The sequence below is a fragment of the Macaca mulatta genome, chromosome 14, assembly GCF_049350105.2.
Source record: "Macaca mulatta isolate MMU2019108-1 chromosome 14, T2T-MMU8v2.0, whole genome shotgun sequence".
NCBI lineage: Eukaryota > Metazoa > Chordata > Mammalia > Primates > Cercopithecidae > Macaca > Macaca mulatta.
The window spans coordinates 3,171,591-3,199,156 of NC_133419.1; the positions used below are offsets into that span (position 1 = coordinate 3,171,591).

Sequence of the window (27,566 nt, forward strand, 5' to 3'; positions counted from 1 at the left end):
TTAGAGGAGGCAACTCCGCTTATAGATTATAGCAGGGTTTTATAGGGCCAGAACCAGGTCGGGGCTGGGGAGCTGAGTTGGGGGTGCAGGAGAACTGGGTCGGGGTGGGGGAGCTGAGCTGGGGGTGCAGGAGAACTAGGTTGGGGTAGGGGAGCTGAGTTGGGGGTGCAGGTGTCTTGTCTGCATCCTGGAGATGTTTTTTGCCAGCTTTGTTATGCGAGGTGAACAGACATGTTAACCGCATCCTGTAACTGTCTGGACAGTTACTGGAGGGGACGGTGAAGGGCGGGTTTGTCTTTTGCTGTGGGGTAGCTGTGCAGAGAGCGCAAGGGACTGTACTGTAAGGCCTGTGGGAGGGGAAGGGAATGCTCTGGTCAGGGTGACCCTAACAGAAGAGTAGTATTCTAAACACCCAGCTCATAAATCACTTACAAGTATATAAAACAACCACAAACAGCCTCTACCAAGATTTTACTCACGCATCTTACATTTCAGTGTCTTTCACCTTTCATGGACAAGTATATCAGTGATGCACACCTAACAGAAGAGAATTTCTCACATCTCTGATGCAGCAACAACTGACCATGTGTTTTCACATCAGCACCAGAAATGAAGACACAGCATGAACTGATTCGAGGATTAAAAGACATCAATATTCGCTTTTCAAAAATTTAACATTTTTCAATGCAAAAACGTGTATTTTGAATGTAATTATAACTCTACAAAAACTCAGTCTCATCCTCCTTTTAAACTTAAATAAGAATGAACGATCTACTTCAAGTCGAGATGTCCCCGTAGACTCAACACACGGATTCACTGTCGTTTCCGAACGTGTCCGTGCTCTGTTCCTCTCTTCCTCAAATCCTCCAGTGTTTACTTAGAACGCGTCCGTGCTCTGTTCCTCTCTTCTTCAAATCCTCCAATGTTTACTTAAATTGAATTTTGCTTATGTTTCCCATTTACTGTATTTGCAAAATATCTTTTAGTATGAACTCTGATGTTTTCTAAGCTATCGTTTTTGAACAAATGTTATTCCACAGTTATGATATTTGTTGGGTTTCTCTACAAATTCTCTGGAAGTTTAAGCAACTGTTGCATGTCTTCCATCTAGTATAAAACATAATTGTAACTTTTTTTTCAGAAGAAATACTCTTGTGTGCTCTGGAGACTTATATTTCATGAAAGGTCTTTCAATAGTAATTAAATTTATAATAACTTTGTTACGTCCAAACTGATGTAAAGTAGGATGCGAGCAGATACTAAAGGCTGTGCCTATTTTTATATTTTTTTTTTCTCAAGTATGAATGCTTTCATGTACAGTCAGGTGTGAGAACTGGGTGAAGGCTTTGCCACACTTTTCACACTTGTAGGGTTTCTCTCCAGTATGAATTCTCTTATGTACAATAAGGTTTGAGGACTGGGTAAAGTTCTTTCCACATTCGTCACATTTGTAGGGTTTCTCTCCAGTATGGGTTTTCTTATGTTTGGTAATATCCGAGAACCACATAAAGACTCGGCCACATTCTTCACATTTGTAGGGTTTCTCTCCAGTATGAATTCTCTTATGTACAATAAGGTTTGAGGACTGGGTAAAGTTCTTTCCACATTCGTCACATTTGTAGGGTTTCTCTCCAGTATGGGTTTTCTTATGCTTAGTGAGGTCTGATAACTGCTTAAAGATGTTGCCACATTCTTCACACGTGTAGGGTTTTTCTTCAGAATGAGTTCTCTTGTGATTAGAAAGGCTTGAGCAAGTTCTGAAGACTTTCCCACATTCTTCACACTGGTAGGGTTTCTCTCCGGTGTGAATCCTCCTGTGTTCACTGAGGTGTGAGGACTGCGTATAGGCTTTCCCACATTCTTCACATTTGTAGGGTTTCTCACCAGTGTGAATTCTCTTATGTTTAGTAAGGTCTGAGAACCATTTGAAGATGCTGTCACATTCCTCACATTTGAAAGGTTTCCCTCCAATCTCATTTCTCTGATGTTTGGAAGGATTTGGGCTGTGGTTAAAACCTTTGTACCATGTTTCACATTTGGAGAGCTTCTCTCCAGCAAGAATCAGCTGTTGATTAGAAAGGCTTGAGCAAGATATAAAGACACTGCTGCACTCTTCATATTTGCAGGGTTTTTCCTCAGTACCACGCTCATGTTCAGTAAGGTGGGAGTACTGGTTAAATACTTTGCCAAATTCTTCACATTTGTAATGTTCCCCTCCAGCGTAAATTCTATTTTTAGTAAGGACTGAGCAAGTTTTAAAAACTTTGTCACATTCTTGACATCTGTAAGGTTTCTCTCCAGTGTCAATGTTCTCATGTTCAGTAAAGTGTGAGCACTGGATAAAGGTTTTGCCACATTCTCCACATTTTTGCAATTTTTTTCCAGTGTGAATTTTCTGATGTTCAGTTAGGAATGAGAACATTTGAAAGGATTTGCCACATTCTTGACATTTGAAAGGTTTCTCTCCAGTATTACTTATATTATGTCTATGCAAATTTGAAAAGTTATTAAAGATTTTAACGTATTTATTACATTGAAAGATTTTGCTATGGGTAGTTGATGAACATTGGTTAAGTTCATTATAATCTTTTTGCAACTTACACTCATTTAAACTTTCCCAGTCTTTCCTTAAATGTAAATTATCAAGGCCACAATTTCCATATCCTCTCAGTATTGATTTTGGGAATGCATCTTGTATGCCCTGCTCTGGCAAAAGGTCTTGGGTAACATGAGAAGACATAGCTGGAAAAAAAAAAAAAGTTATCCCACTTACTAGACACAGATGAATATATTTTGTGAATCTAATCTGTAAAATAATGCCAAATACATTAGCAAAATGGCATAAAAAATACCACAGGCCCTAATTTCTGTATAAACATATAAATGTAACAATACCTAGTGAGAAAATGCATCTGAACTCTAAAAACCACTTCAGAGTTTGCAGCACCCCCAGTGAGCACAATGCTAGGAGCCACATAAAAAGAAAAAAAGTGTGTTACATTTACCCCCCACAGCCCCTGCTCCTCCGCAGTACAGCACAATGCCTTTGAGAGTACATCCTCAACTCCTGGCTTCTCCTTCAAAAGAGAAAGAAAGTACTGGCGCAAGTATTTTTACTTTTGGCCTTTTGAAGCTTTGGCAAAGACTGATTTCTGCCCCCATGACAGAGGGCTGAAAGAAATGGCGGTACTCTGAGTGACAGGCTGGGTCTGCTAAGACCGAAAGGAAATACCTGTGACAGCAGCAGGAAGGCTGCAGCAGCAGCACCAGGCAACAGGTGTAGTGGGTAATTACAGGGCACTGTGAAGAAACCTGAGAAACTCTCTTTAACTGAAAAATACACACACAATCCCACACAAGACACAACTGCAGAACAGGCTTAAGTGGCCTCTAGAATCCGGCCCAATTTGTTTTAGACTACCCCAGGAGAAAGCCACATTATAAAGGTTGTGGCAGGAGGCTTTTTGTTAATGCCTGAATCTCAATCAAAGATTACATGTACAAAGTATTAGGGTCACATGACGCAATCAAAGAAATAAAAAAAAGTTCAAAAATCAACCCTAAAACAATGGAGATGCATAAATTAACTGAAAAAATAAAATTACCATTTGAATAATGCTCAATGAGTAAAAATGGGAAAACAGCAAACTAAGTAAAATTAGGAAAATGAGGATATCAATAAAAAGATATAAAGTATGAAAAACAGACTGAGAAACAGGTATGGAAGGAAATAATTACTGAGAAATTCTTAAAAGTAAGAAAAAAATATTAAAAAATCAAGAAGCTCAACACATCAACTAGTATAAACAAAAGGGATATAAGACACATTATAACCGCAGTTTCCAAAGTCAAAGGAGAAAATAATCCTGAAAGCAGCAAGTGAAAAGCAAGGTGTATGCTCTTAGGAGATTACCAGTGAATTTGTCCACAGAAACCTTGAGGGCAGGCTGGGCACAGTGGTTCACACCTGTAATCTCAGCACTTTGGGAGGCTGAGGCGGGCAGATCGCTTGAGCCCAGGAGTTTGAGACAAGCCTGAGTAGCATGGTGAAATCCCATCTCTACAAAAAATACAAAAAAAATTAGCTGTGTATGCTGTTGTGCTTCCCAGCTACTCAGAAGGCTGGGGTGGGAGAATCACCTGAGCCTGGAAAGTTGAGGCTGCAGTGAGCCATGATCACACCACTGCACTCCAATTTGAGTGACAGAGTAAATCCCTGTTTCAAAAAAAGTACAAGCTGAAGCAAGAAGGGAACCGGATGAGATAAGTCTAATTGCTGAACACAAAACTTCCAAGCAAGAATAATATAACCAGTGACCTACAAAATAAAAACAAATAAAGACTTTCTAACATAACCAAGGGCTACACTACCACTACACATGTCAAACAAGAAACGGTAAAAGGAGTCCTTTCCATTGAAAATAATGCAATGCTAGAAAATAATATATAATCATATCAAAATAAATATATGGAAAAGATACGCATACACAGAAAAATAAAATTCTGTGGTACTATAACGATGGTGCAGAAATCACTTTTAATTATTATCTAAAATTTGAAAGACGAAAGTAGAAAAATAATCATAAATATCTGTTAATGGATATATAACATTAAATAATTTCGTGACATTAGTAACAAAGTTGAGGGCAGATTTAATAAGAAAGAATTTTTGTATACAACTAAGGTTAAGTATTTACCAGTGTAAAATATCTTGCTGTAACTTTAAGATGTTTTATATACTTTCCATGGTAACTACAAAGAAAATGTCTATAAGACACACAAAAGAAAATTTAAAAAGAAGTCAAAGCTTATTACACAAAGTACAAGACACAAAAAAGAAAGGGGGAAAGAAAAAGCTACAAGAATCAAGTAAAAAAAAATACAATGGCTAAAGTACATCTTTTTATATCAGTAAATTGTTTATTTAGGAACTAAACTACTCAATCAAAAGGCATATGCTAAATAATTTAAAACCAAGCCAAGATCAAACTATAGCTGACCTACAAGAAATTCACCTGAGACCTAATGACAAAAAGAGACTGAAAGTGGCAAGATGGAAATAGACATTTCATGCAAATGTTAATGAAATGAGAGAAGAGATTACAATTATATTATGCAAAATACATCTTAAGTAAAAAAATGTCATACTTCATAAAGCATACTTTAAGTCAGAGCTCACAAAAAACAAGAACATAAAGCAATAATAGAAGGGGGAATGAACTGGGAACCTATGACAAGTGTGGGTGCATATTTGTATATGTATTTGGGTATTGAAGTAACTTCCTATTATATTGCTATTTCTTGCTTCAATTTTGCAAGTTCTTTATAAACAAATAATTACAGCATTGAAGCAAGAAACAGACAGCAATATAATAGTGGCATACTTCTAGAACCCACTTTCAGTAATGAATAATAAAGCAAGACTTAATAATTGTAGAGAGGACCTGAAAGCACTACAAAGCAATTCTACCTCACAGACATAGATACAACACCCCACACAACATAGCAGGAGACACACTCTTCCCACGAGCTCAGGAAACATTCTCCAGGACAGGCCACCTGTTAAACAAATAAACACGTCTTACCAAATTTCAAAAAACGGAAGTCTTCTGCATTACTATATATGACCAAAATGAAATGAAACTGGAAATAACAAAGAAAAACAAAAAAATTCACAAATATATGGAAATTAAACAACACATTTGAGCGTGCTCTTGTTCAAGGGTTGAAATACTCAATATTGCAAAGATGTTCACGCTGTCCAATGCAATCTACAAACTCCATGCAATCTCTTTCAAATTTCTAATCCTCTTTTTGCAGAAATAAAAGCAATAACCTAAAAATCCTAAGACATCTCAAGGGACTGTAAAGCACCCAACAATTTTCAAACAGAGGAACAATATTGGAGGTATCACACTGTCTGACTTCAAAACACATTATGAGGCAACCGTAATTAAAACAGTTTGGTATTGGTATAAAGGCAGACAAATAGTACAATAAAACAGAATGTAGCACAGATTTAAAAATAAAACACAGAAAAATAAAACTGTAAAACAAATAGCTAAAATATGGGATTTATTGAACACCATGATCTAAACCAATATATTCATGAAAGAAGTCTTACAAAAAATACATAGCAGAAAAGCAGTAGAGGCATTATTCGAAGAAAAAAAGGCTGTTAACTTTCCAAATTTCAGTATGATAAAAATGTTACTAACCAAGAACACCTGATCTAGAATAATTTCACTTCAAAAGAACAAGAGAAAAATAAAGACTTTCCAAAATAAATAAATAGATGAGGGTGTTCACTACCACTAGTATAGTTCTATAAGAAACGCTAAAGGCTGGATAGGCATGGTGGCTCATGCCCATAATACCAGCTTTGGGTGGGCCAAGGTAGGAGGATTGCCTGAGATCAGGAGTTATGAATTAGCCTGGTCAACAGAGCAAGACCCAATCTCTACAAAATACAGAAAAAATACTGAAAAGACTTCATTGTGTTAAAAAGACAATGATGCTAGACAGCATTATAAAACCATATGAAAATATAAAACTCTGTTAAAGGTATATAAGCAGATATATAATACTTTACTATCATAATGATAGTGTAAAAAACTCAAAATTCTGCCATAATATCTGAAAAAATATCTGCATGAATCTTTGCTACCAGATACAAAATATACAATAATTTGTTACATTAATAGCACACTGGAGGGTGTTACAGTTTCTGTATTTAATGAAGTTGTGAGATTAAAATCTATAACTTTAAGGTGTTTGATGTACTCTCCATTTTTCTTTTTTTTTTCCGGGACGGAGTCTCGCTCTGTCGCCCAGGCTGGAGTGCAGTGGCCGGATCTCAGCTCACTGCAAGCTCCGCCTCCCGGGTTCACACCATTCTCCTGCCTCAGCCTCCCGAGTAGCTGGGACTACAGGCGTCCGCCACATCGCCCGGCTAGTTTTTTGTATTTTTTAGTAGAGACGGGGTTTCACTGTGTTAGCCAGGATGGTCTCGAGCTCCTGACCTCGTGATCCGCCCGTCTCGGCCTCCCAAAGTGCTGAGATTACAGGCGTGAGCCACCGCGCCCGGCCATACTCTCCCATTTTTCAAGGCGATCACGAAGAAAATACCTATACAAGGTCTGCAAAACACAATGAGAAAAGAATGAAAGCATGTCCACACAAAATCACAAAACAAACAATGAAGATAGTCAAAGAGGAAATGAGGGATAACATATCTACAAGAAACACAGAAAACAGTAACAGTCAAGATAGTGACAGTAACTTCATTTCCTTCAGAAATGATTTTAAACATAAATTAACCTACTTATTTGACAGAAATAAAATAGCTGAATTAAGAACAATATGCTAGCTACAAAAGACTCTAGCTTTAAATAGAAAAATAGGCTGAAAGTAAGAATAAAAAAAAATTCCATGCAATTAGTAACCACAGTCAGGTGGGGTGGTTATCATTATATTAGACACAATATACTTTAGGTCAAAACTGTCACAGGACATAAAGATTAATAGCATGTAATGACAAAATGTGTCCATTAACCAGGAACCTGTAACTGTTCATCTGTCTATATTAATATCTAACATCAGGGTTCCCAGATACATAAAGCAAATATGGAGAGAAGTGAAGCAAGACGTACACAGAAATACAATAATTATCGACTCTAAGACCCCATTTTCAACACAGAATAGAAAATTACACAGAAAATCAAGGCCGGGTGGGGTGGCTCACACCTGTAATCGCAGCACCTTGGGAGGCCGAGGTGGGAGGATCATGAGGTCAGGAGATCGAGACCAGCCTGGCTAACACGGTGAAACCCCGTCTCTACTACAAATACCAAAAAAAAAATTAGCTGGATATGGCGGCGGGTGCCTGTAGTCCCAGCTACTCGGGAGGCTGAGGCAGGAGAATGGCCTGAACCCGAGAGGTGGAGCTTGCAGTGAGCCGACATTGCGTCACTGCACTCCAGCCTGGGTGACAGAGTGAGACTCCGACACACACACACACACACACACACACACACACACACACACACAAAGAAAATTACACAGGTCAACTTAACAGATACGTATAGAATGCTCCAGTCAAAAAAAGCATAATATACAATATTCTCAAATACACAAAGTGCATTCTGTTACAACAAATAACTCTTAAAGATGAAAGTCCCATGACATGTTTTCTAACCAAAATGTAATAAAACTAGAAATCAAAAGCAAAAGTAATCCTGGCAATGCCAAAAATGTATGGAAATTAAACGCCCTTGAACATACACATTCTTGCTCAATGGTCAGATAATTTAGTTTTTTAAAGATGTCAATAATGGCCACACTAATGTACATATTCAATATAATCTCTATCAAATTCCCAATGGTACTTTTTGATTTTTTAATCCTAAAATTAGTTTAAGAACAATAACTAGTCGAAATTCTTTAAAAAGAACAAAGAGGCATTACACTTTCTGATTTTAAAACATATAAAAAGCTACGAAAATAAAAACAACGTGGTACTGACATAAAGACAGATAACTAAATGATGAAACAAAGCAGGGGACCCAGAAATAAACTCTTGTGGATAAAATCAAATAATTTTCCACAAGGTATCCATGACCACACAATGGAGAAGAGTCCTTTCAACAAATGATGTTAAAAACTAGATATCTACATGGAAAAGTGAAGTGGTATCTTTTTCATGCACCATATACAGAAGTATTTTAAATGAAATACTTAGGTACAGAAATAGAATAAAACTCTTAGAAGAAAATATAGGAGAGCAAATGCATAAGCAACAAAAGAACAGAAAAACTGAACTACATCAAACTTCAAACTTTCTGCAAATCAAAGAAAATAATGAGTGAAGTGAAAATGCCACCTAAGAAATGGGTAAAAATACTTGGAAATCACACATTTGATAGGACTTAATATTCAGATTATATAAGGAACTTTTACAACTCAACAACAACAATTAAATAACTTGATTTAAAAATAGATGAAGGACTAACTGAAATCTCTTCAAAAAAGATATGGAAACGCCCAACAAGCACCTGAATGAATGCTCAAATTACTAATTTGTAGAGAAATGCAAAACAAAATGACAATTAAGCTATTTCCTCACACGTATTAGAATGGCCACTGTAAAAAAAAAATTCAGATCTGTCAAGGATGTGAAGACGTTGAAAACCACGTAACCTGCTGGTAGGAAAGAAAGGATGCAGCCATGATGAAAGATAGCATAGGCCAGGCGCACTGGCTCACAACTGGAACCCCAGCACTTTGGGAGACTGAGGCGGGCGGATCACTTGAGCCCAGGAGTCCGAGACCAGTCTGGGCAACATGGCAAAACCTTGTCTCTATTAAAAATACAAAAGTTAGCTGGGTGTGGTGGTGGCACCTGTACTTCCAGGTCCTCGGGAGGCTGAAGGGGGAGGAAGGCTCGAGCCCAGGAGGCAGAGGTTGCAGTGAGCTGAGATGGCGCCACTGCACTATAGCCTGGGTGATAGAGTGAGACTGTTTTTTTTTTTTTTTTTAAAATAGCATACATGTTCTTCAAAAAATTAAAAATGGAATTATATGATCTAGCAATCCCACTTCTGGATCTATATCAAAAGTACACACTGCAACTCAGGACTTAGGAGAGATACTTGCACACCCATGTTTACTGTGTCACTATTCAGAAAAGTCAAATGGGGGAAGCCTCAAGTGATGAACACACACAAAAAATGTGGCATCTGCATACAAGGAATATTATTCAACCATAAAAACAGTAATACGGAGTTACAAAACACTAAGATGTTAGTCATAAAATCTGCTATGAAACACTGATGTACCATTAAAAAAGAATTTGCCTAGATAACTACAATATTTAACTGTGACTGTGTAATCATGAAAAGCAGGTATTTTGAATCACTGGCATGCAGTGTACAGCAGTGAAACTTCACAGAAAATGCACTACAATCATTAATAAAAGACTCTACTGAGAACATTTTAATGAGTAAGAAGATACTAAAGATAATTTTTATTATATGTTTACTATACTGATGCGATTCTTATGCAAAATTAAAATGCTGCCATCCAACTTTTAGAAGGAATAGCTTTATATTTCTAAAGAAAGAAAAATATAAATTATGTAAAGTATAGTGAGAGTCACTGATAAGATAAACATTTGGGAATAAATAATATTACTATTTATATACGGATTGAAGAAATAGGATAATTTAATAAATATGGAGTGCTTGCCGGGTGCGGTGGCTCATGCCTGTAAATCCCGACACTTTGGGAGGCCGAGGCGGGCAGATCACCTGAGGTCGGGAGTTCGAGGCCAGCCTGACTAACAAGGACAAACCCCGTCTCTACTAAAAATACAAAAAATTAGCCAGGCGTGGTGGCACATGCCTGTGTGTAAATCCCAGCTACTCGGGAGGCTGAGGCAGGAGAATCGCTTGAACCTGGGAGGCGGAGGTTGCAGTGAGCCGAGATAGTGCCATTGTACTCCAGCCTGGGTAACAAGAGCCAAACTCCATCTCAAAATAAGTAAATAAATAAACAAATAGTGCTTCCGAAATAATTTAATTCAGATATAACACGTTAATTCTAGCATATTGTTCTGCATATTAGAATTTGAAATTAGAGATAAATCTGAAATGGAGCAAAAGAGAAAGTGAAAATGTACAGGAGAGTGACATAGAAAAATGGTGAAATAGGTGGACCAGGCTTATATATCCCCCAACAACAACAACGTGTCAGTCTTCTGTGTGCAGAAACACCTTTCCAAGAGAATCAGGCGCCGCAGCTCACGCCTACAATCCCAACTGTTCAGGACCTTGGGGTGAGAGGCTCACTTCAGGGCAGAAGCTCAGAACCGCCTTGGTGACACAGAGAGACCTCATCGCAAAAAAAATGCCTTTAAGAGAGCTTTGGAATCCAGGAAGGGGGCTGTACAATTCTGCTAAAGACCAAGACCACAGATTCAACAAACTTCTTATCAAATTCCAGCGGCCTTTGTCACAGTAATGAAAATAGAATTCTAAAATGTATATGGAATTACAATAGACTTGGCATAGCCAAAGGAATCTATAGGAAAACGAACAAGGCAAGAGACATCATATTTTCTGATTTCAAGCGACATTTTAAGACTACAGTAGTAAGAACAGGATGGTATCTGAACAGAGAAGAAAACTGCCAGAGAGACCAATGGGACAGAATGGAGAGCCCAGAATTAAACTCGTGCATATCCACTTAACTAATCTTTCGCAAGTGCACGAAGAATACACAACACAGACAGTACAGTCTCTTCAACACTTGGTCCTGGGGAAACAGAATACCCACAGTCAAAATAATGAAACAGACAATTTTTCTTACACCATACTCAAAAATCAACTTGAAATCAAGCCTTCAATGTAAAACATGTATCCTTAAAAACTCTGAGAAAAAAACCTCTTTGATACTGGTCTTGGCAATCATTTTTTTAGATATGACACCAAAAGTACAGCAACAAAAGTAAGTATCAACAAGCGGGACTGCATTACGCTAAAAAGCTTCTGCACGCCAAAGACCATTGACAATCAAACTTTTGGATATTAGGATGGCTAATATAAAAAATAAGCAGTATATCAGGGCTGTGCAAAAGTAATTGTGGTTTTTGCCTTCTAAATAGTAAGAAACACTCTTACTTTTGCAGCAACCTAACAACAATGTTGACAAGGATGTAAAGAAAAAACAATTCTGAACACTCAGAGTTCTCAACTGGTAGAGTCATTATGAAAACCAGGAGGGGGGCGTTATTTAAAAATTAAAAAAAGATAAACCTACTCTACAATGCAGAAATCCCACTTCTGTGTATATAATAACGGAAGGGAATAAAAGCAGCAGCTTGAAGAATTATCTGCTCCCTCATGTTCACTGCAGCATTATTCACAATTGTCAAGATATAAAGACAAGCTAAACGTTTGTGGATGCTGAATGGATAAAGAAAATGTGATATAAATAGACAACAGAATATTAGCCATAAAAAAGGAATGAAATCCTGTTATTCAACAACATGGATGACCCTGAAGGACATGATGCTAAATAAACTCAGCCAGGCCCCAAGACAGAGACTGCACGTTCCCCCTCAGATGTGGAATCTGTCATGGCTGAACTCACAGGAGCAGAGGACGATGGCAGTTGCCAGGGCCTGGAGTTGGGGAAAATGAGCTGTTGTTCAAAAGGTACAAACTTTCAGTTGTAAGATGAGTAAGTTTGGGGAATCTAATGAGTAGCTTTATGAATACTATTAATAATCTTTTGTAGCTTAAAATTTGCCAACAGTAGACATTAACTGTTCTCACTACAAGAAAAGGTAATTATGTGAAGTGATAGATTTGTTCCTTAATGTGATTGCACTAATTATTTCACAATGTATACACATATCAAATTATTACATTGTACACAATATATACACAGTTTTTATTTCTAAAATAATCTGTTACACATATGCCCATATAGACATACCTGTATATATATGTGTGTGCGTATATACGAATGGATAAAGAAAATATGATGTAAATAGACAACAGAATATTACTCCAGCATAAAAAGTGAAATCCTATCATTTCAAAAGGATGTTGATATATGATATATACACACACATATATACATACACATACATATACATACATATGAATGACACAGTCCTGATAAGCCTCATACTAAAAAAGAAGAAATTATAAAATGATAATATTATAACTATTACAGTTGGGAGTTAGGGAATATAGAGTTTAAATGACCAACCTCAGTTCACACTAAAAAAAAATAAATAAAATTTTGAAGTAAAACAACATTAGATCATCTCATATTTGGGCAGATGCCTAGTGTTTGGAGAAAACTGCTGAGTATACATTTCTGTAGACTCCCACTTGAAACCTCTGTAGGATACGAAATCATAAAGCAGAAAGCATACAACATCTGTTTATGGGACTTCTGGGATTTCTGAACCAAACACCATCACCACGCCTCTTGCACACTTCAGACATGATGCAAAAAGGAAATCAAAAAACATTTAACAGAGTTCCTCAAACATAGGCAGGTACATGCATGTTCCCAAAAGCAGTGGCAGAGCAAGACATGAGACCATACAGGCCCTTACTCGTCAGGAGGAGGATCTGATTTTTACTGTAACTTTTATAAAGGAAGATCACTAAACAGGAAGTGGAGTCTGTAGAAAATTTAAGAGAACGAGACAGAAGACGCTCCTAGGGGACAGCAAGAGAAAGACACCCAGGCTCTCAGAAACCATCTCCACTAGAGCAGAGCTTCCCAAACCACATCTTAAGCTCTGGCTCTGGCTTCCTCCTCGACCTCTGGACCTCTCACCTGGGTTACCTGCTTCGTTCACACCCACCCACCTGGATGTCCGTCTACTGCCTCCTGTCTCTTCACATTCCAGGGCTCTTTTCTTTGCTCCAGGCAGGTGATCAGGCCTGGCTTAGAGACAGTGAGACCTGTTTTATTAGAAAAAAGTGACATTACTCTTGCTGAAATTCTCCAATTACCAACCTTGTACTGTGCTTAGTAGAGTGAACATTATAGAAGATTCTAGAAAATTAATCCAAAAATTATGCTTCCTGACATAAACAATATTCAGTAAGTATTGTAAATCTGTGGGTTCTCAGTTTCACCACTCAGTACTGCTGAAATAAAACACTGGTGATGGAAATTTGACTTTAAGGTGTGGGCAACAATATTTCATGCCACTGAATCTCTGGAATTATCACTAGAGTGAAAGATACAAATCAGTTAAAAAAAAGGAAGTTTATGTCAAAATGAACCACATTTTGAAGATTTTTTTTAACATCAACAATTCCCCATGTTTTTCTTAAAAGCAGGGATCTGAAACTCATTCATGCAATGCAGAAACTCCCGAAAAACATTCCGCAAAGGAACGAAAGGAACTCTTTAGGGCATATGAGGAATTACGTATTGAAGTTATCCTCACCAATGGAGAACAAGTTTCTGTAGTTCTCCAACATCACATCCCTGTACAAATTCTGCTGAGCAGGGTCCAGGCATTTCCACTCCTCCAGGGAGAATTCTATGGCCACATCCCTGAACGTCAACAGTGTCTGAAGAAGAAACAACAACAACAACAAATACTTACCAAGTGGCTTTGGGCAGAGTTCTTAACTGGATTCAAGGTGAAATGAGCGAGTGAAGAGAACTGGTTCTAACTTACACAAGTGACTGGAATTATAAAATAAGGTAATTTTTAGCACAAGAATATTCTCTAACTCTGAGGAAAGAGAATTGCCTAAGATCCACATAAGCAGTGTACATACAATACTTTTCTGGATGATGAAATATAAAATTAAGGGCGTCAACAAAGGCATGTCCATTTTTGAGTGCTACATTTACGTCACATGAATAAAGTGTGTATATTTCTCAGGTGGAAAAGTCATGGTGAGTTAGAAGCTGTCTCTACAATTTTAATGTGTCCAATAAACTAGAGCTCTTGTGCAGATTTTGCTTCAGGAAATCGGAGGTCAGGCCTGAGTTTCCGAATTTCTAATGCGCTCACCAGTGATGCCAGTCCTTTGGGCCCAAGGACAATATTTTGTCAAAATCCTGTAAGTGGCAGAGCATGGGTTTATCCCAGTTTTTCTGAACCACAAAGAGAGATCAGATTTTTCATCTTCTAAAGCAAGGCATATGCAAAAAGAATCTAAGAAGCAAAGACCTTTCAGATTAAATGTGATTATTTATGCACACTAATTAGTAAATCTCCTCAAGGTACTTAAAGAGAAAAAAATAAACTCTACAATGGAAAAACCTGTCAGAGAGCTCTTTCACCAACTGAATAAAACTAATATCAACTGTAATAGGACAGATTTTTATCGTGTGCCAATGCACAGAGAAGGACATATTACTGGTGTCATATTGGCCAAAAGGTCAATTATAATCTGAATCGAATCATACTGAAACTTACTGTTATGCAAAGTTTAAGTGACAAATAAATATCTCCCAGGTATGGGCCAACAGCCTGCAATGCAACGGGGCTCTTTCTTTGTTCCCAAGCGGATCAGCAGGTCGAGAAATAAAAGACACACACAAGATAGTGAAAGCTGGGTCCAGGGGGGGTCACCACCTTCTGGTCCTGCGATGCTGCCAATGCACTGGATATACCAGCATTTGTTATTAAGTTTAGTGAGGGCGGGGGTAGGTTAGTGAGGGATTTAGGGTCGTTTGATTATGAAGTGAGATGGTCACATGGGGATGAAGTAATTCTTTAACATAACATTGGTATGCAGAAGTACAGTATACAGAGATAAGAATTTACGATATAGTGTGTGTGCATCAGCAATTTCTAACAGAGCCTTAAAACACAAACACAGTCTATCCATAACCTATGATTAGCAAGATATTAAACAGCAGTAACAATGGCAGCAAAAGCTGGTTACAAACAATCAATGAAAGCAGGACGTGAAACTAGACAAACGGTTAGACCACAAATTCTCAGAAGGGAGTATGCCTTCACCCTAAAGAGACCTAGAAGAGCCGTGGCAAGATAAGGGCATTTATAGCTCTATCTTATCCATGTGGACAGGCGCCCCCCATGTGTCCGTTTATAGGCTCTCCACAAGGGTAGCATTCCATTCCCAGAGCTATGAACTTCTGCTTTTCTGGGATAGGAATCTTGGTGATGTGAAACCTCTCTGACTGCACGTCCGTTCATAGGCTCTCTGCAGGGGGAAGCACATCACGTGCTGTTGGTTCATTCTGGCAGCCCAACCCGGCATTATCTACACAATCCTGCATGCAATTTTGTATTTACAACAATTAGGAGCATTTCATCTTTTATTCTGTAGCAGTAGTTTCAGGGGTTCTCCCTACACCCAGGTTCTGACAAATACGTCCCAGGTTCTGACAAATAAATATCTCCTATGTTCTGACAAATATCTCCCAGGTTCTGTAATCTCTTCTTTTGTCTTGAGACGGAGTCTCACTCTGTAGCCCAGGCTGGAGTGCAGTGGTGTGATCTCAGCTCACTGCTACTTCTGCCTCCCTGGTTCAGGCAATTCTCGTCCCTCAGCCTCCGGAGTAGCTGGAACTATCCACATGTGCCACCATGCTTGGCTAATTTTTGTATTTTTTCAGTAGAGATGGGGTTTCACCATGTTGGCCAGGCTGGTCTCGAACTCCTGGTCTCAAGTGGAGGCCTAGGCCTCCCAAAGTGTTGGGATTATAGGCGTGAGACACTGCGCCCAGCAGTAATCTCTAATAGTGTATTAAAATAGTCTTTCTTTAGCATTCTAAAAAGCAAGTGTCTTTTCATTTTTCTCTTTTCCAGAATGCTCTGAGTTATTCTGGGCAATAAATGTCATCGAGTTTAAATGTTTATTTTCTTAGTCCTGTTCTGCATGCAGCTAATGGAGCATCCAGATGAAACCTAAACAGTGCACGTTTCCCTTCTTTGCTGACATCCAAAAACCGCACGCCATCCTCGAGAGGAATCCTGGGTATCCACACGTTCAGTGCCACGAAGTGAACGTTTTTAATACTGCAGGTCATAAAGTCATGGTGAGAATTCTTCATGGCATATAAGAAGTCAAGGTGAAGAAAACAGAGAGACGGCTTTGGTATGCAGAAAAATATGTTCAGAGACCCTTCATTATTATAAGAAAAAAAAAAGTAGCTGAAACAAACTTATTATGCAGAAACACCACAAGTAGAGAAGTAAAGGTTTCCAAATTCTAAACACATGACATTTCAGGAGCAAAAGCGGACACAACCCCTGACCTGAGATGCATTTACCTGAGCACCAGCCATTTCTTTCTCTTTCTCCTGCTTCTCTGGGATTTCCTCTTAGGAAAGATCTCTGGACAAATCACACCTGCATCATGAGAATATGCCTTTAAAGGTGTCAGCACAACCCCTTCACCTGCGACTACCACACCCATCAATGGAAAGACGTAGAAATACAGAAAAAGTCCACGCTTTTCTGTTCTTTATAAAAGAGATTCAGCAACAGTAAACTTCTACATGGAGATCAAAATGTGACTTTCTCTCTTCCGGCTCTCAGGTTCCCTCCCCTGCTAAACAAAAGCAATTCTGCTTTGGCAACTGGAGCATAAACTGCACCGAGCCGGCCTCTGAAACCTGGGCAAAGAAGGCCCTGTGACCTCCCTTTGGAACCAAGGCTGAACTCAACTCGTACAAATGCATCTGAAATCCCCCATCACTGATTCTGGCCACACCTTAGAATCCCATGAGGCATGTGATTTAAACAGCACTGGTGCTTCCACCCAAACCAATAGGCAGAATCTGTGGGGAAGGCAATGGTGAGGGCCTTTTCTTGAGTTGTCCATGTGATTTAATTAGAAGCCAGGTTGAGAACCATTTAGCTAAGCCTTGCTTCTCAAGCTTCAATGTGCATATGAATCTTCTGGTAATTTTGGCCCCACTCTGAGTCAAGTGATCCTGAAGATTTCAAAGGGGTTCATGGGCTGGATTTTTTTTAACAGTTCTGCCACTAATGGTGATGCTGCTCCCCCAAGACTTGTGATCATCAACACTCAGCTAAACAAAGCAGCCCCAGCACAGTCCCTTACACCCAACCCTTCTACCACAACACAAGTTCTTGTGGTGCAAATGGAGACAGTCAATCTCCATTCTGAAAGATTATATTATTTTCTGGCTCTTGAAAGTTTTCCAGGGCTGGAGAAGCAAGCAATGTCTGAGTCTGTCTGCATTTGGAAAACAATGTGTACACACATATGAATGCAGCGTTTATTAAGCAGGCACCGTGTGCTCAGAAGTATGCGACAGCACTGTGCTGGGCACCTCACGTCATGTGAGCCAATCCTCATCACACCCTGGGTGATAGAACCAAGTGTCCCACAACTCTCAAGATATAGACGAAGGGCCCAGGCTTTGTAGTTCTTCTATTTTCCTATCACTAACTTTTTAAAAGTGTAATGATAAAAGCTCCATACAGACCGATGGAAGGGATACAGAGAGGATGAAGTACAGTGCGGAGGTACTTTCCATTGTTGCGTTTATCCTCACTTTCTTGTGGCTTGTGAAGCAACTATTAGACCCACAGGACTGAGAAACAGGTTGCTGGATGCGATGTCTCTAAAAGCACTGGTGTTAGTAAAAAAGAAAAAAAATTAAGGCCCCAAAATAGAGAGTTCTTTTATTCCATTTATCTGCTTTGGGGTTTCAGAAAATTCTGTGTATTAGTTCTGGAGAGGCAGCAGGAGTCAAACTCTGATTTAACTCCGTAGTTAAACCCCAAACTCTGATTTAACTCCGTAGTTAAACCCCAAACTCTGATTTAACTCCGTAGTTAAACCCCAAACTCTGATTTAACTCCGTAGTTAAACCCCAAACTCTGATTTACCTCTGTAGTTAAACTCCAAACTCTGATTTAACTCTGTAGTTAAACCCCAAACTCTGATTTGACTCTGTAGTTAAACCCCAAACTCTGATTTAACTCTGTAGTTAAACTCCAAACTCTGATTTAACTCTGTAGTTAAACTCCAAACTCTGATTTAACTCTGTAGTTAAACCCCAAACTCTGATTTAACTCTATAAACTCCAAACTCTGATTTAACTGTGTAGTTAAACCCCAAACTCTGATTTACCTCTGTAGTTAAACCCCAAACTCTGATTTAACTCCGTAGTTAAACCCCAAACTCTGATTTACCTCTGTAGTTAAACCCCGAACTCTGATTTAACTCTGTAGTTAACTGTTGGAGCAGAGTCCAGGGTGAGGCCAGACCTGGATGAGGATCAGAGGAGGGGAGTGTGGGCATGTCTGGGCAGGGAGAGGGCCGCACGCAGGATTCTGCTCTCTGTGCTACTAGAATATTTACAATTCTGTTTTTCCTAAAACTGCCCCCCCAAAATTTAAATCCCAGGGTTTGTATAATTTTAATCTATGTTAGCCAGTTCTCTATTTTATAACATGAAATAACAAGGAATTTAACCAAACCTTTAGGGTTTTCTAGGATGTATATGGTAGAAGCTAAATATTTATTTTTAGCAGGGCAAAAGCAACAGAAATAATACCACCACCACTTTTTCTATCCGAATATCCCTTCAACGCGACATCAGAACTCACAACGACCACATCAGGAAAATGGCCCAAATGAAGCCAAAGTCCCTTTGACACTCCCTTCTTCGTGCTAACCCCAAGATGCTGAATTCACTGATTTATCCAGTTACTGGAAATGGAAAGTTTCTGGCTTGTAGGGACCATGGCTGCCTTCTGTTTTCCTAATGGCTACACAAGATGGAATCAGTTAGTTTATCAGTTTGAATCTCCAGATCTCATTTTTGTTTTTTACTCAAGTACCAGAAAACTGGAGGAATTCCCATGTGGATACCAACGAGGTTTCTTCTCTGAGGGGAGGAACAAACCCTGGGTGACTCGTTTCTCTTTTTCTATGAAAGAAGCACAGATAGACCGTTTTGTCAGCCTGAGCCCCGTCTGCACAGTGCACTCCCGAATGTCCAAAAGACTCCAGGCGCTGGTGAGAGAGTTCCTGGTGACCCTGCACGGAGGCCCTCGATGGCCACCCGGGTGGGAGAGATGCAGGCTGATTCTGAGTAGAAAATGGAAAAATTTGGGAGCGAACTTTCTTTGGATATTAAATATAAGTATCTCAGTATGAATAACTTTAATATACTGGTCATGATGTATGTTGTATTTAAAAATTCTCCATAATTTTAATTCAGTTAAAACACATCATATTTCAAAAGAATGAATAACATTGGTATTAAAATTACTGTTTACGAGGTTTTTCTAAAATAAATACTGTTCCTTTATATCACATTATTGTAGAAAATACTGTTTAATTTAAGTGGATGCAAGTTGTTTACTAAAAACGACACATAACTATGCTAGTTGTTCCTAAGAAAGAAATAGAATGCAAGGTATGGCCGCAAACCCCACGGTCTAGCTGACACACTGAGCTGTCCTTGCTTTGCAGTGTGTGTCCTTTAGCCTCCAGACCTGAAGCAATCCCCTCGGATGACTGGCTTTCTGTCAAAGGCACTTGGCATCCTTTACCCTTCATCCCTCCGTATCGCTGAGCTTAGTCCTATGCTGTGTACTCTTAAAATCAGCTTCCTTCTAAGCAAATCTGTGTCTACTTTAGAAGACTGAAAATGGAAAAAAATAAATATTTGCCAAATTAAAAACAAAAACTAAGCAATGGTTCTCAGGTCCTAAATAAAGATAATCCTGAATTAAAAAGAATGACAAAAGACTTATTTAGCTGTTTAAATGACTTACATATATTTCAAAAAAGCAGAGAAAACATTTGCATCTTAAAGTGTCCTAAAGTAAATCCTTTCAGAATTGGGAAAAGAAAAAAATATTTCTCCTTATTTTCAAGTGAGAGAATTAAGCCTCTTATTTCTAATTTGTATTTGTTCCTGCAAGAGCCAAGTCTAGGGCCATGGACCTGAAATTCTGAACATGTTAATTACAGCAGGCACTGGATTCAGGCACCGAAGGGGTGGCCTTGGGCACACCATGTACACATAAAAGTGGTTTGTGGGCAAAAAAAATCAGGAGAGAAAGGTGCTCTCAAGAATCCACAGGAGACAGAGAGTGCAAAGTTGGCAGCAAAACTGGTTGTGCTACAGACAGTGGCCCAGGTGTGGCTATGAACCGACAGACAGCGGCCCAGGTGGGGCTATGAACCGACAGACAGCGGCCCAGGTGGGGCTATGAACCGACAGACAGCGGCCCAGGTGGGGCTATGAACCGACAGACAGCGGCCCAGGTGGGGCTATGAACCGACAGACAGCGGCCCAGGTGGGGCTATGAACCGACAGACAGCGGCCCAGGTGGGGCTATGAACCGACAGACAGCGGCCCAGGTGGGGCTATGATCTGACCGAGCCCTTTGTGCTGCAGGCGGAAGAGGGTACAACTGGGTGATCCAGGGGCATGGGTTGGTGGCAGAAGCTGGTGCTGCAGATTCCATTTCTGGGGGTGAGGATACACCAGGAGTCCTGAAGGCATGTGTGTGGGTTTTGGGTGAGGAATTCTAAAACCAAAGGTGCTGCAGTGAATTCTGGAAGGGGATGCCTACTCTTCGAAGAGGCACGGCAAGTCCATGTTCCTAAGTGGGTGGGAATCATGTGATGACAGCTGGGGAGGAGGGTGTCAGTTCTAAGAACTTTTCCCTCTAAGTTCTCAGTTCCCTCTCACCCTCAGGGACCTGGAATCACAGGACAACGTGCCATGCGACAGCCTGTGTGCTGAACACAGCCTCGCTTCCCCAGACATCCAGAGTCTCCCTCCAGCCCGGGCCCCTGTGATGTCTTTCTTTGGACTCCAAATGTGTGGTGTTTGCTAAACACCAAGCAATTCTTCAACACCAACTGAGTGTCTAACTTTTTCTTTTCTTTTTTGAGACAGTCTTGCTCTGTCGCCCAGGCTGGAGTGTGGTGTTGTGATCTTGGCTCACTGCAACCTCCACCTCCTAGGCTCAAGTGATTCTCATGTCTCAGCCTCCTGGGTAGCTGGGATTATAGATGTGAGTAGCTGGGATTACACATATGTGCCACTATGCCCGGTGATGTAATTTTTAGTAGAGATGAGGTTTCACCATGTTGGCCAGGCTGGTCTACAACTCCTGGCCTCAAGTGATCCACCTGCCTCGGCCTCCCAGCGTGCTGGGATTACAGGTATGAGCCACTGTGCCCGGCTAAGTGTCTAATATTTTAATTCTGACACCACTTAGAGCCAGCCCAGACCCCAAAAGTTCAGGGCTCAGTCCCACAACACTGCTCCACTACAGATGCCAGTCACAAGCCTTGGGCACCCATTTATACTTCTAATATTTATATTTTTGATGTCTATTGCCTATAAACTGGGTACTCCCATAACCTCCTGTCAAGTTCAGTAATTTGATAAAACTACTCAAAGAACTCAGCAAAACACTGTACTTATATTTACTGGTTTACTATAAAAAATACATATCAGCAACGGCCAAACGGAACAGCCGCACAAAGCCAGGGAAAGGGTGGGGAAGGAAGAGATTCTGGTCAAAAGGCCTGAGCAGCAGAATTGCTCCCTCTTTGTGTTCTCCAGGAGCAGCTGAATGAAGAGAAACCCCTTTATAATATGACCCAGACGACACTCACTTTGTTACCTACCACAGTACCAGATACAGACTCTTGAAAATCCCCATTTTTTCCTCATAAACAGCTGAACAATTCTGTCTTCAGTGGTCAAAACACTTCTCTATCAAAACTTGCTAAAATTTCTCCTTCCCTCAAGCCCCTGAATTTTGAACTACCCTCAGTCTGAGCCAGCATACAACCCCTCCTTCTTGCCCCTCCTAAGAACACACAGATTTCAGAGTAAAACATTCTGGGATCTAGAATCTGGTTTTCCCACCCTCTATCCTGTCTTCCCTCCTCCCTATAAAAACACAAAAAAGCCCGTGTCTGCCTAACTTTTAAGATCCTCAAAGGTATGATAGTTGCCACCTTCTCCCTGTTGCAATCCTCCTTTAGAGTTCGGTAACTTCCTACCTAAAGCTAAATTTATTTGACGAAGTCTAGAAACAGCCCCAGGATAATAACGATTCCATACCCAGGAAGACCTCCCCAAATCCCTTCCATCCCAACTCTAACTGCATCTGCCTGTGGGTCCCCAGTGCTCCCAGGCTCTGCAGCGTCTCTCCTTCCATGGCTGTTGCGAGCAGGCTGGGGCACCTGCAGGGGAGGCTCCTCGGGAAGCACTAGCTAGGCCAGGGGCGTCCAATCTTGGCTTCCCTGGGCCACATTGGAAGAACTGTCTTGGGCCACACGTAAAATACACTAACACTAACGATAGCTGATGAACTGAAAAAAAAAAAAAATCACAAAAACATACCATAATGTTTTAAGAAAGTTTACTGATTTGTGTTGGACCACATTCAAAGCCCAGGACAGCATGTGGCCCAGGCCTGTGGGTTGGTTGGACAAGCTTGAGCCAGGCCTTCAATTGCTTTCTTTTGCAGGCTGAATATTGGCCTTAGCTTGGAATGACTGTCCCTGGGCTTCAATTTCCCAATCAGGGCTATCCACTTAGTTTTAAGTAATACCCATTGTTGGAAATATCCAACAAAATCACTCAAACAGCATTTACAGAAGAAAAGGAAACTGTAAGGCACTTACGCTTTCACCTCCACAGAAAAAGCAGAATTATTTATTGCTTTCAGACAATAAACTTGTTGTTTAACTCTTTCCATAACAAATCACATAGTAAGCAGTCATATGTGAACACTTTTAGAAGTGCTAAGTTCTGTCTCCCACAAGTTAGCATTAAGCTCAGACATGTAGAGAACAGGATATAAAACAGATATTCATAATAGCAAATTCATCCTGCAAAAAGAGGAGCTCATGTTCTGATGAACCTATGTAATTTACCAAGTAATCTACCATAATTTTTTTGTAGAAAATGTAAACATTCTCCACAGCCATCCAAGAAGCATTTTATTTTCTCTGGTAGCATTCCCAAAGCTAAGCCCTGGGATTCTGTTGGAAATCGTCTTCCACAAAAGAACAGACCTAAGTAACTTTCTGCCCTTAATCAGGAGAAGAAAAAGGTATGTATGACTAGATATTTAACCTTTTTCCTGAAATTGACCTATTTCACGTCCTTTGTAAGTATTTTCTTACCTTTCAAGTGCTACTGATAAAATGTAAATTTATAATTACAAAACCAAAGTTGCAGTAAGTGAACAAATTATTTCAAGGAGATGCAGAGAGTGGCAGTGCCGACTGGAACACAGACACAGCTAAAGACTTGTGTTAAGTCAGGCTATTCTATTCCTTGGGAGATTCTCCCACCTCCATCCTGTTCACTGAAGTGCTCACTGGCCACCCCCCATGATACACTGCACTGTGCCCCACTGAGTGTCCCAGGTGAATTTTGCTTCACAGGTTTTTGCACCATCTCATGGAGGTGGGGTTTTCTTGTCCTTTGAAACACTCTGTCTCCCTTCACAAATCTGAGAGTCCAAAGGGCAGAAATGATTTCGGTCTTTTCCCTCTGACAGCAGCATCTGATTGGCTGATCAGCCATGTGTCTCCAAGGATTGAAAATTGGGTTGGGTGAAGACAATCTTAACGTCCTAAGTGTTAGAGGAAGAGTGGACCAGGAGATTTCTCTCAGCCCAGGGCATCCAGCTGCTCCCTGGAGAGGCCACACTTCATACCTCAGGCTGTCCTTTGAGAAATAACCCAGGGCCTGAAATTCACTAGATGCTGCAGCAGACACGGCCATGGTGGGCATCCTGTTATCCCTAGACAATACTGAAACTGAGGAAAAAGTCCAGAGGGTGGCTGAGAGCAAATCACCCTGTCAAGTTTCCAAAGTGGAACCTCAAACCAAAGACATTCTGGTAAGGCGTCTGTGCCTAGGGAAAATAAAAAGGAGGAGAGGCACAAAGATTTTTTACAATAGTGTCAGAGGATGATTCTCTGCTTTCCTGTCGTGTGGAATGATTACAAACAGAAAACAAATCTCTTAAAAAGTGCCGTCCAGGCTGGGCGCAGTGGCTCACGACTGTAATCCCAGGACTTTGGGAGGCTGAGGTGGGTGGATCACATGAGGTCAGGAGTCCAAGACCAGCTTGGCCAACATGGTGAAACCCCATCTCTACTAAAAATATAAAAATTAGCCAGGTGTGGTGGTGCAGGACTGTAATCCCAGCTACTTGGGAGGCTGAGGCAGAAGAATTGCTTGAACCTGGGAGGCAGAGTTTGCAGTGAGCAGAGAACACACCACTGCACTCCAGCCTGGGCGATAGAGCAAGACTCCGTCTCAAAAAAAAGAAAAAGAAAAAAAAAATGCCATCCAATGCATTGTGAAAAAATGATTCATTACAATACTGTGCCTAACATTACAGCCAAGGATGAATAGTTAATAATGTTGTGAATTAGAAAGGGGAAGTTAGCATTTGAGAGAATCTGGAAGGTACAGGAAATTTAGTAATTTTACTACAGGCTAGAGTTAGGCCTGAAGAACATGGTGGTGTTTTTGAGACCCTGCTTGAAATGCATTTGGAAAATGCAGCGGAAAAACCAGTTTTCCCTGGAGTGTTAAAAATAATTAACTAGGCCAGCGGAGTGGCTCACACCTGTAATCCCAGCCCTTTGGGAGGCTGAGGCAGGTGGATCACCTGAAGTCAAGAGTTCGAGACCAGTCTGGCCCACATGGTGAAACCCTGTCTCCAATAAAAATACAAAAATTAGCCGGGCGTGGTGCCGCACGCCTGTAATCCCAGCTACTCGGGAGGCTGAGGCAGGAGAATCACTTGAACCCGGAGGCGGAAGTTGCAGTGAGCCGAGATCGCGCCACTGCACTCCAGCCTGGGTGACAGAGCGAGACTCTGTCTCAAAAATGATAATAATAATAATTAAATAGCAGGCAATCCGACTGAGGTGGCTTTAGTGCCCTGGATTCTTATGTTAAAAAAAAAATTAAATGCGTTTCTTGCAAATGACTATCTTGCAGAAACAAAATTCAGGATTCATCAACCACAAATCTCTAATTACTCTCTGATTACAGGACCAGAAAATTTCAACCTAGATAGCTCAAATCAGGAGATGACGTAACTGTACCAAACTAATTAATGAATGTGGTTTGCTTCCTCATGCACCTGATAAAAGCCTTTCCTTCAAGGCCTGCTGGTGGGACTGCCAAACCAAAAAAACATGGTTGGGTCCTCTGCCATTCATGAATCACTCTTTGCTCAAATAAAACTGTTTCACATTTTTGCAAGGACTCCCTCGGGAGACAGGAGGGACTGGGGCCCCCACGGGCTACAGATCATCCTCTTATGCACAAACCACCCGCGGAGTCGGGATTCTCCCTTCCTAACTCGGGGAGACGCGGGTCTGCAGGCGAAGAGCAGCCGCGGGGAGACGGCTCTGGGCTTGGGCCAAAGCCGCTCTGCAGGGATGCGCCGAGGCGCGCGGGGCCCGGCCGCCATGGTGCAGCTGGAAGGGCCTCGGGTTCGCGGAGCCCGGAACCCACCCGGGCAGCCCGGTTCCTCCCCAGCCGGTACCGCGGGTTTCAGCCCGCCCCTGCCTGTCTCTCAGGAGGCCTGGCCCCTACACTCACCATCTCTTGGTCTCCAGGGAGCCTGACGTTTCACTTCTGGATCTCCCGGTGCCTGCGGGTCGGGTCACACGGCCAACGGCTAGCAGAGGACGCAGAGCGGCGGGGACAGGAAGTGGAACTCTGTCTGGACAAAGGCCCCGCCAGATTCCGGAAGCCGGCCTCTCCTCTCCAGACGCGTGCCTGATTGGACAGTCCCCGACCCTGCTCCTCTGATTGGATAGGGTCTCACGCCCCGCCCCTCAGGCCCTGAGTGACAGGAGCTGTAATCAGACAATGGGCCGAATGAGACAGCAAGGACAGGTGCTGGCCGCGGTTTTTTGGGGGCAGGGCTTCCTACCCGCGCGGTCCGGCCCCACCTAGAGGATATTTACATTTCACATGTGACTGTGCTTATGTTCATTTATAAATAATAAGTATATGTTATTCACCAATGGAAATAAAATAATGATATTCATATTGAATTTTTATATTTTATGGCCTTCTTGGCTTTTGGTCCTTTGAACAGAGAGCCTGAAATTTCAAAAAGGAGTCAAGCCTCTAAGAATTAAAATGTGAGCCACGTGTGAATCTTAAATTTTCTAGTAGCCACATTTTAAAATGTACTAAGAAACAGGTGAAGTTGATTGTAATAATTTAACTCAGTATGTAACCATTTTCCTATATGGTCAATATATAATTGGTAAGGAAGCATATATTTTGGGGTACTAAATCTTTGAAGCTCACTCTGTGTTTTACCTTTTCAGCACATTTCAGTTCAGACCAGCTGTATTCCAGATATTCAGTAGTCACACATGATCAATAGCTGCCACATTAAAGTGCAACTCTGAGGTCTAACCTCCCTTATGTCAGGGGGTGGAGAGTCTGAACGTCCCTTTTCAACCAGAGGTGAGGGAACAGCCTCTTGCTACAAACATCTCTCCTCCGGTCGAAGGGTGGACGAGATGGTGATCCTAGAGAGCATAGGGGACAGCAAAAGAAAATATCCACGGGGAGAGGACTGCTGCCCACCAATAATGGCGACCCAAGAGGAGAGAACACATCTTCAGATCTGTCCACAGCCTTGACCTCCAACATTTAGATATGGAGTAAACAGACTAGAGGCAGACTTATCTTGCTATTTGGCCTTAGCTCTAATGACTGAGCTGTGATTGTCTGTTTCTTCCTGTGGTAGGGGGGCCTGTGTGAGTAAAAGCACCAATCACATATATACCTGTGTACATGCATTTCTGTATGACGGAACATTATTTTACAAAAGATCCAACTTTAAATAAGGGGGGGAAATTAGTACCTATAAAGTGCTTTTCTCTTGCAGGTAACTAGGAATCAACCTTTCACTGAATCCTGGCATCCTATCTGCCCTGGGAGCATGCATTAGTTACCTGTTACATAACAAACCACCCAAAACTTAATAGCTCATGATTGAGCTCATCAGTCATTTAGGCTGA

At 40.9% G+C, this 27,566-nt stretch overlaps 1 protein-coding gene across 13 annotated transcripts; it reads right to left on the minus strand.

Moving 5' to 3' along the window:
• Positions 1–456: 456 nt before the first annotated feature.
• On the minus strand, positions 457–26,251 carry ZNF195 (zinc finger protein 195). Of its 13 annotated transcripts, none has more exons than XM_077961755.1 (7): positions 26,122–26,251; positions 17,980–18,126; positions 16,795–16,873; positions 13,982–14,108; positions 13,392–13,487; positions 3,968–4,060; positions 457–2,742 (listed from the first exon to the last, which is right to left on the minus strand). In XM_077961755.1, the coding sequence occupies exons 3-7, from the start codon at positions 16,807–16,809 to the stop codon at positions 1,295–1,297; spliced, it is 1,779 nt and encodes a 592-aa protein (XP_077817881.1). In that variant the 5' UTR covers positions 16,810–16,873; positions 17,980–18,126; positions 26,122–26,251; the 3' UTR covers positions 457–1,294. The 13 variants fall into 13 exon arrangements, with proteins under 13 accessions (XP_077817881.1, XP_014968879.2, XP_077817883.1 ...); XM_015113393.3 differs by having other exon boundaries at positions 3,914–4,060; XM_077961757.1 differs by lacking the exons at positions 16,795–16,873; positions 17,980–18,126 and adding an exon at positions 5,471–5,559 and having other exon boundaries at positions 3,914–4,060.
• Positions 26,252–27,566: the final 1,315 nt, after the last annotated feature.

Excerpts from the sequence above, each read along its gene's own strand:
- ZNF195 (XM_015113394.3), bottom strand. Across the intron at positions 4,061-13,391 it reads GGCAGTAGACGGACATCCAG|AGATGGGATTTCACCATGCT; the intron begins GTGGGTGGGTGT and ends TATTTTTTGTAG. Across the intron at positions 2,743-3,913 it reads TTCTGTGGACAAATTCACTG|CTATGTCTTCTCATGTTACC; the intron begins GTAATCTCCTAA and ends TTTTTTTTCCAG.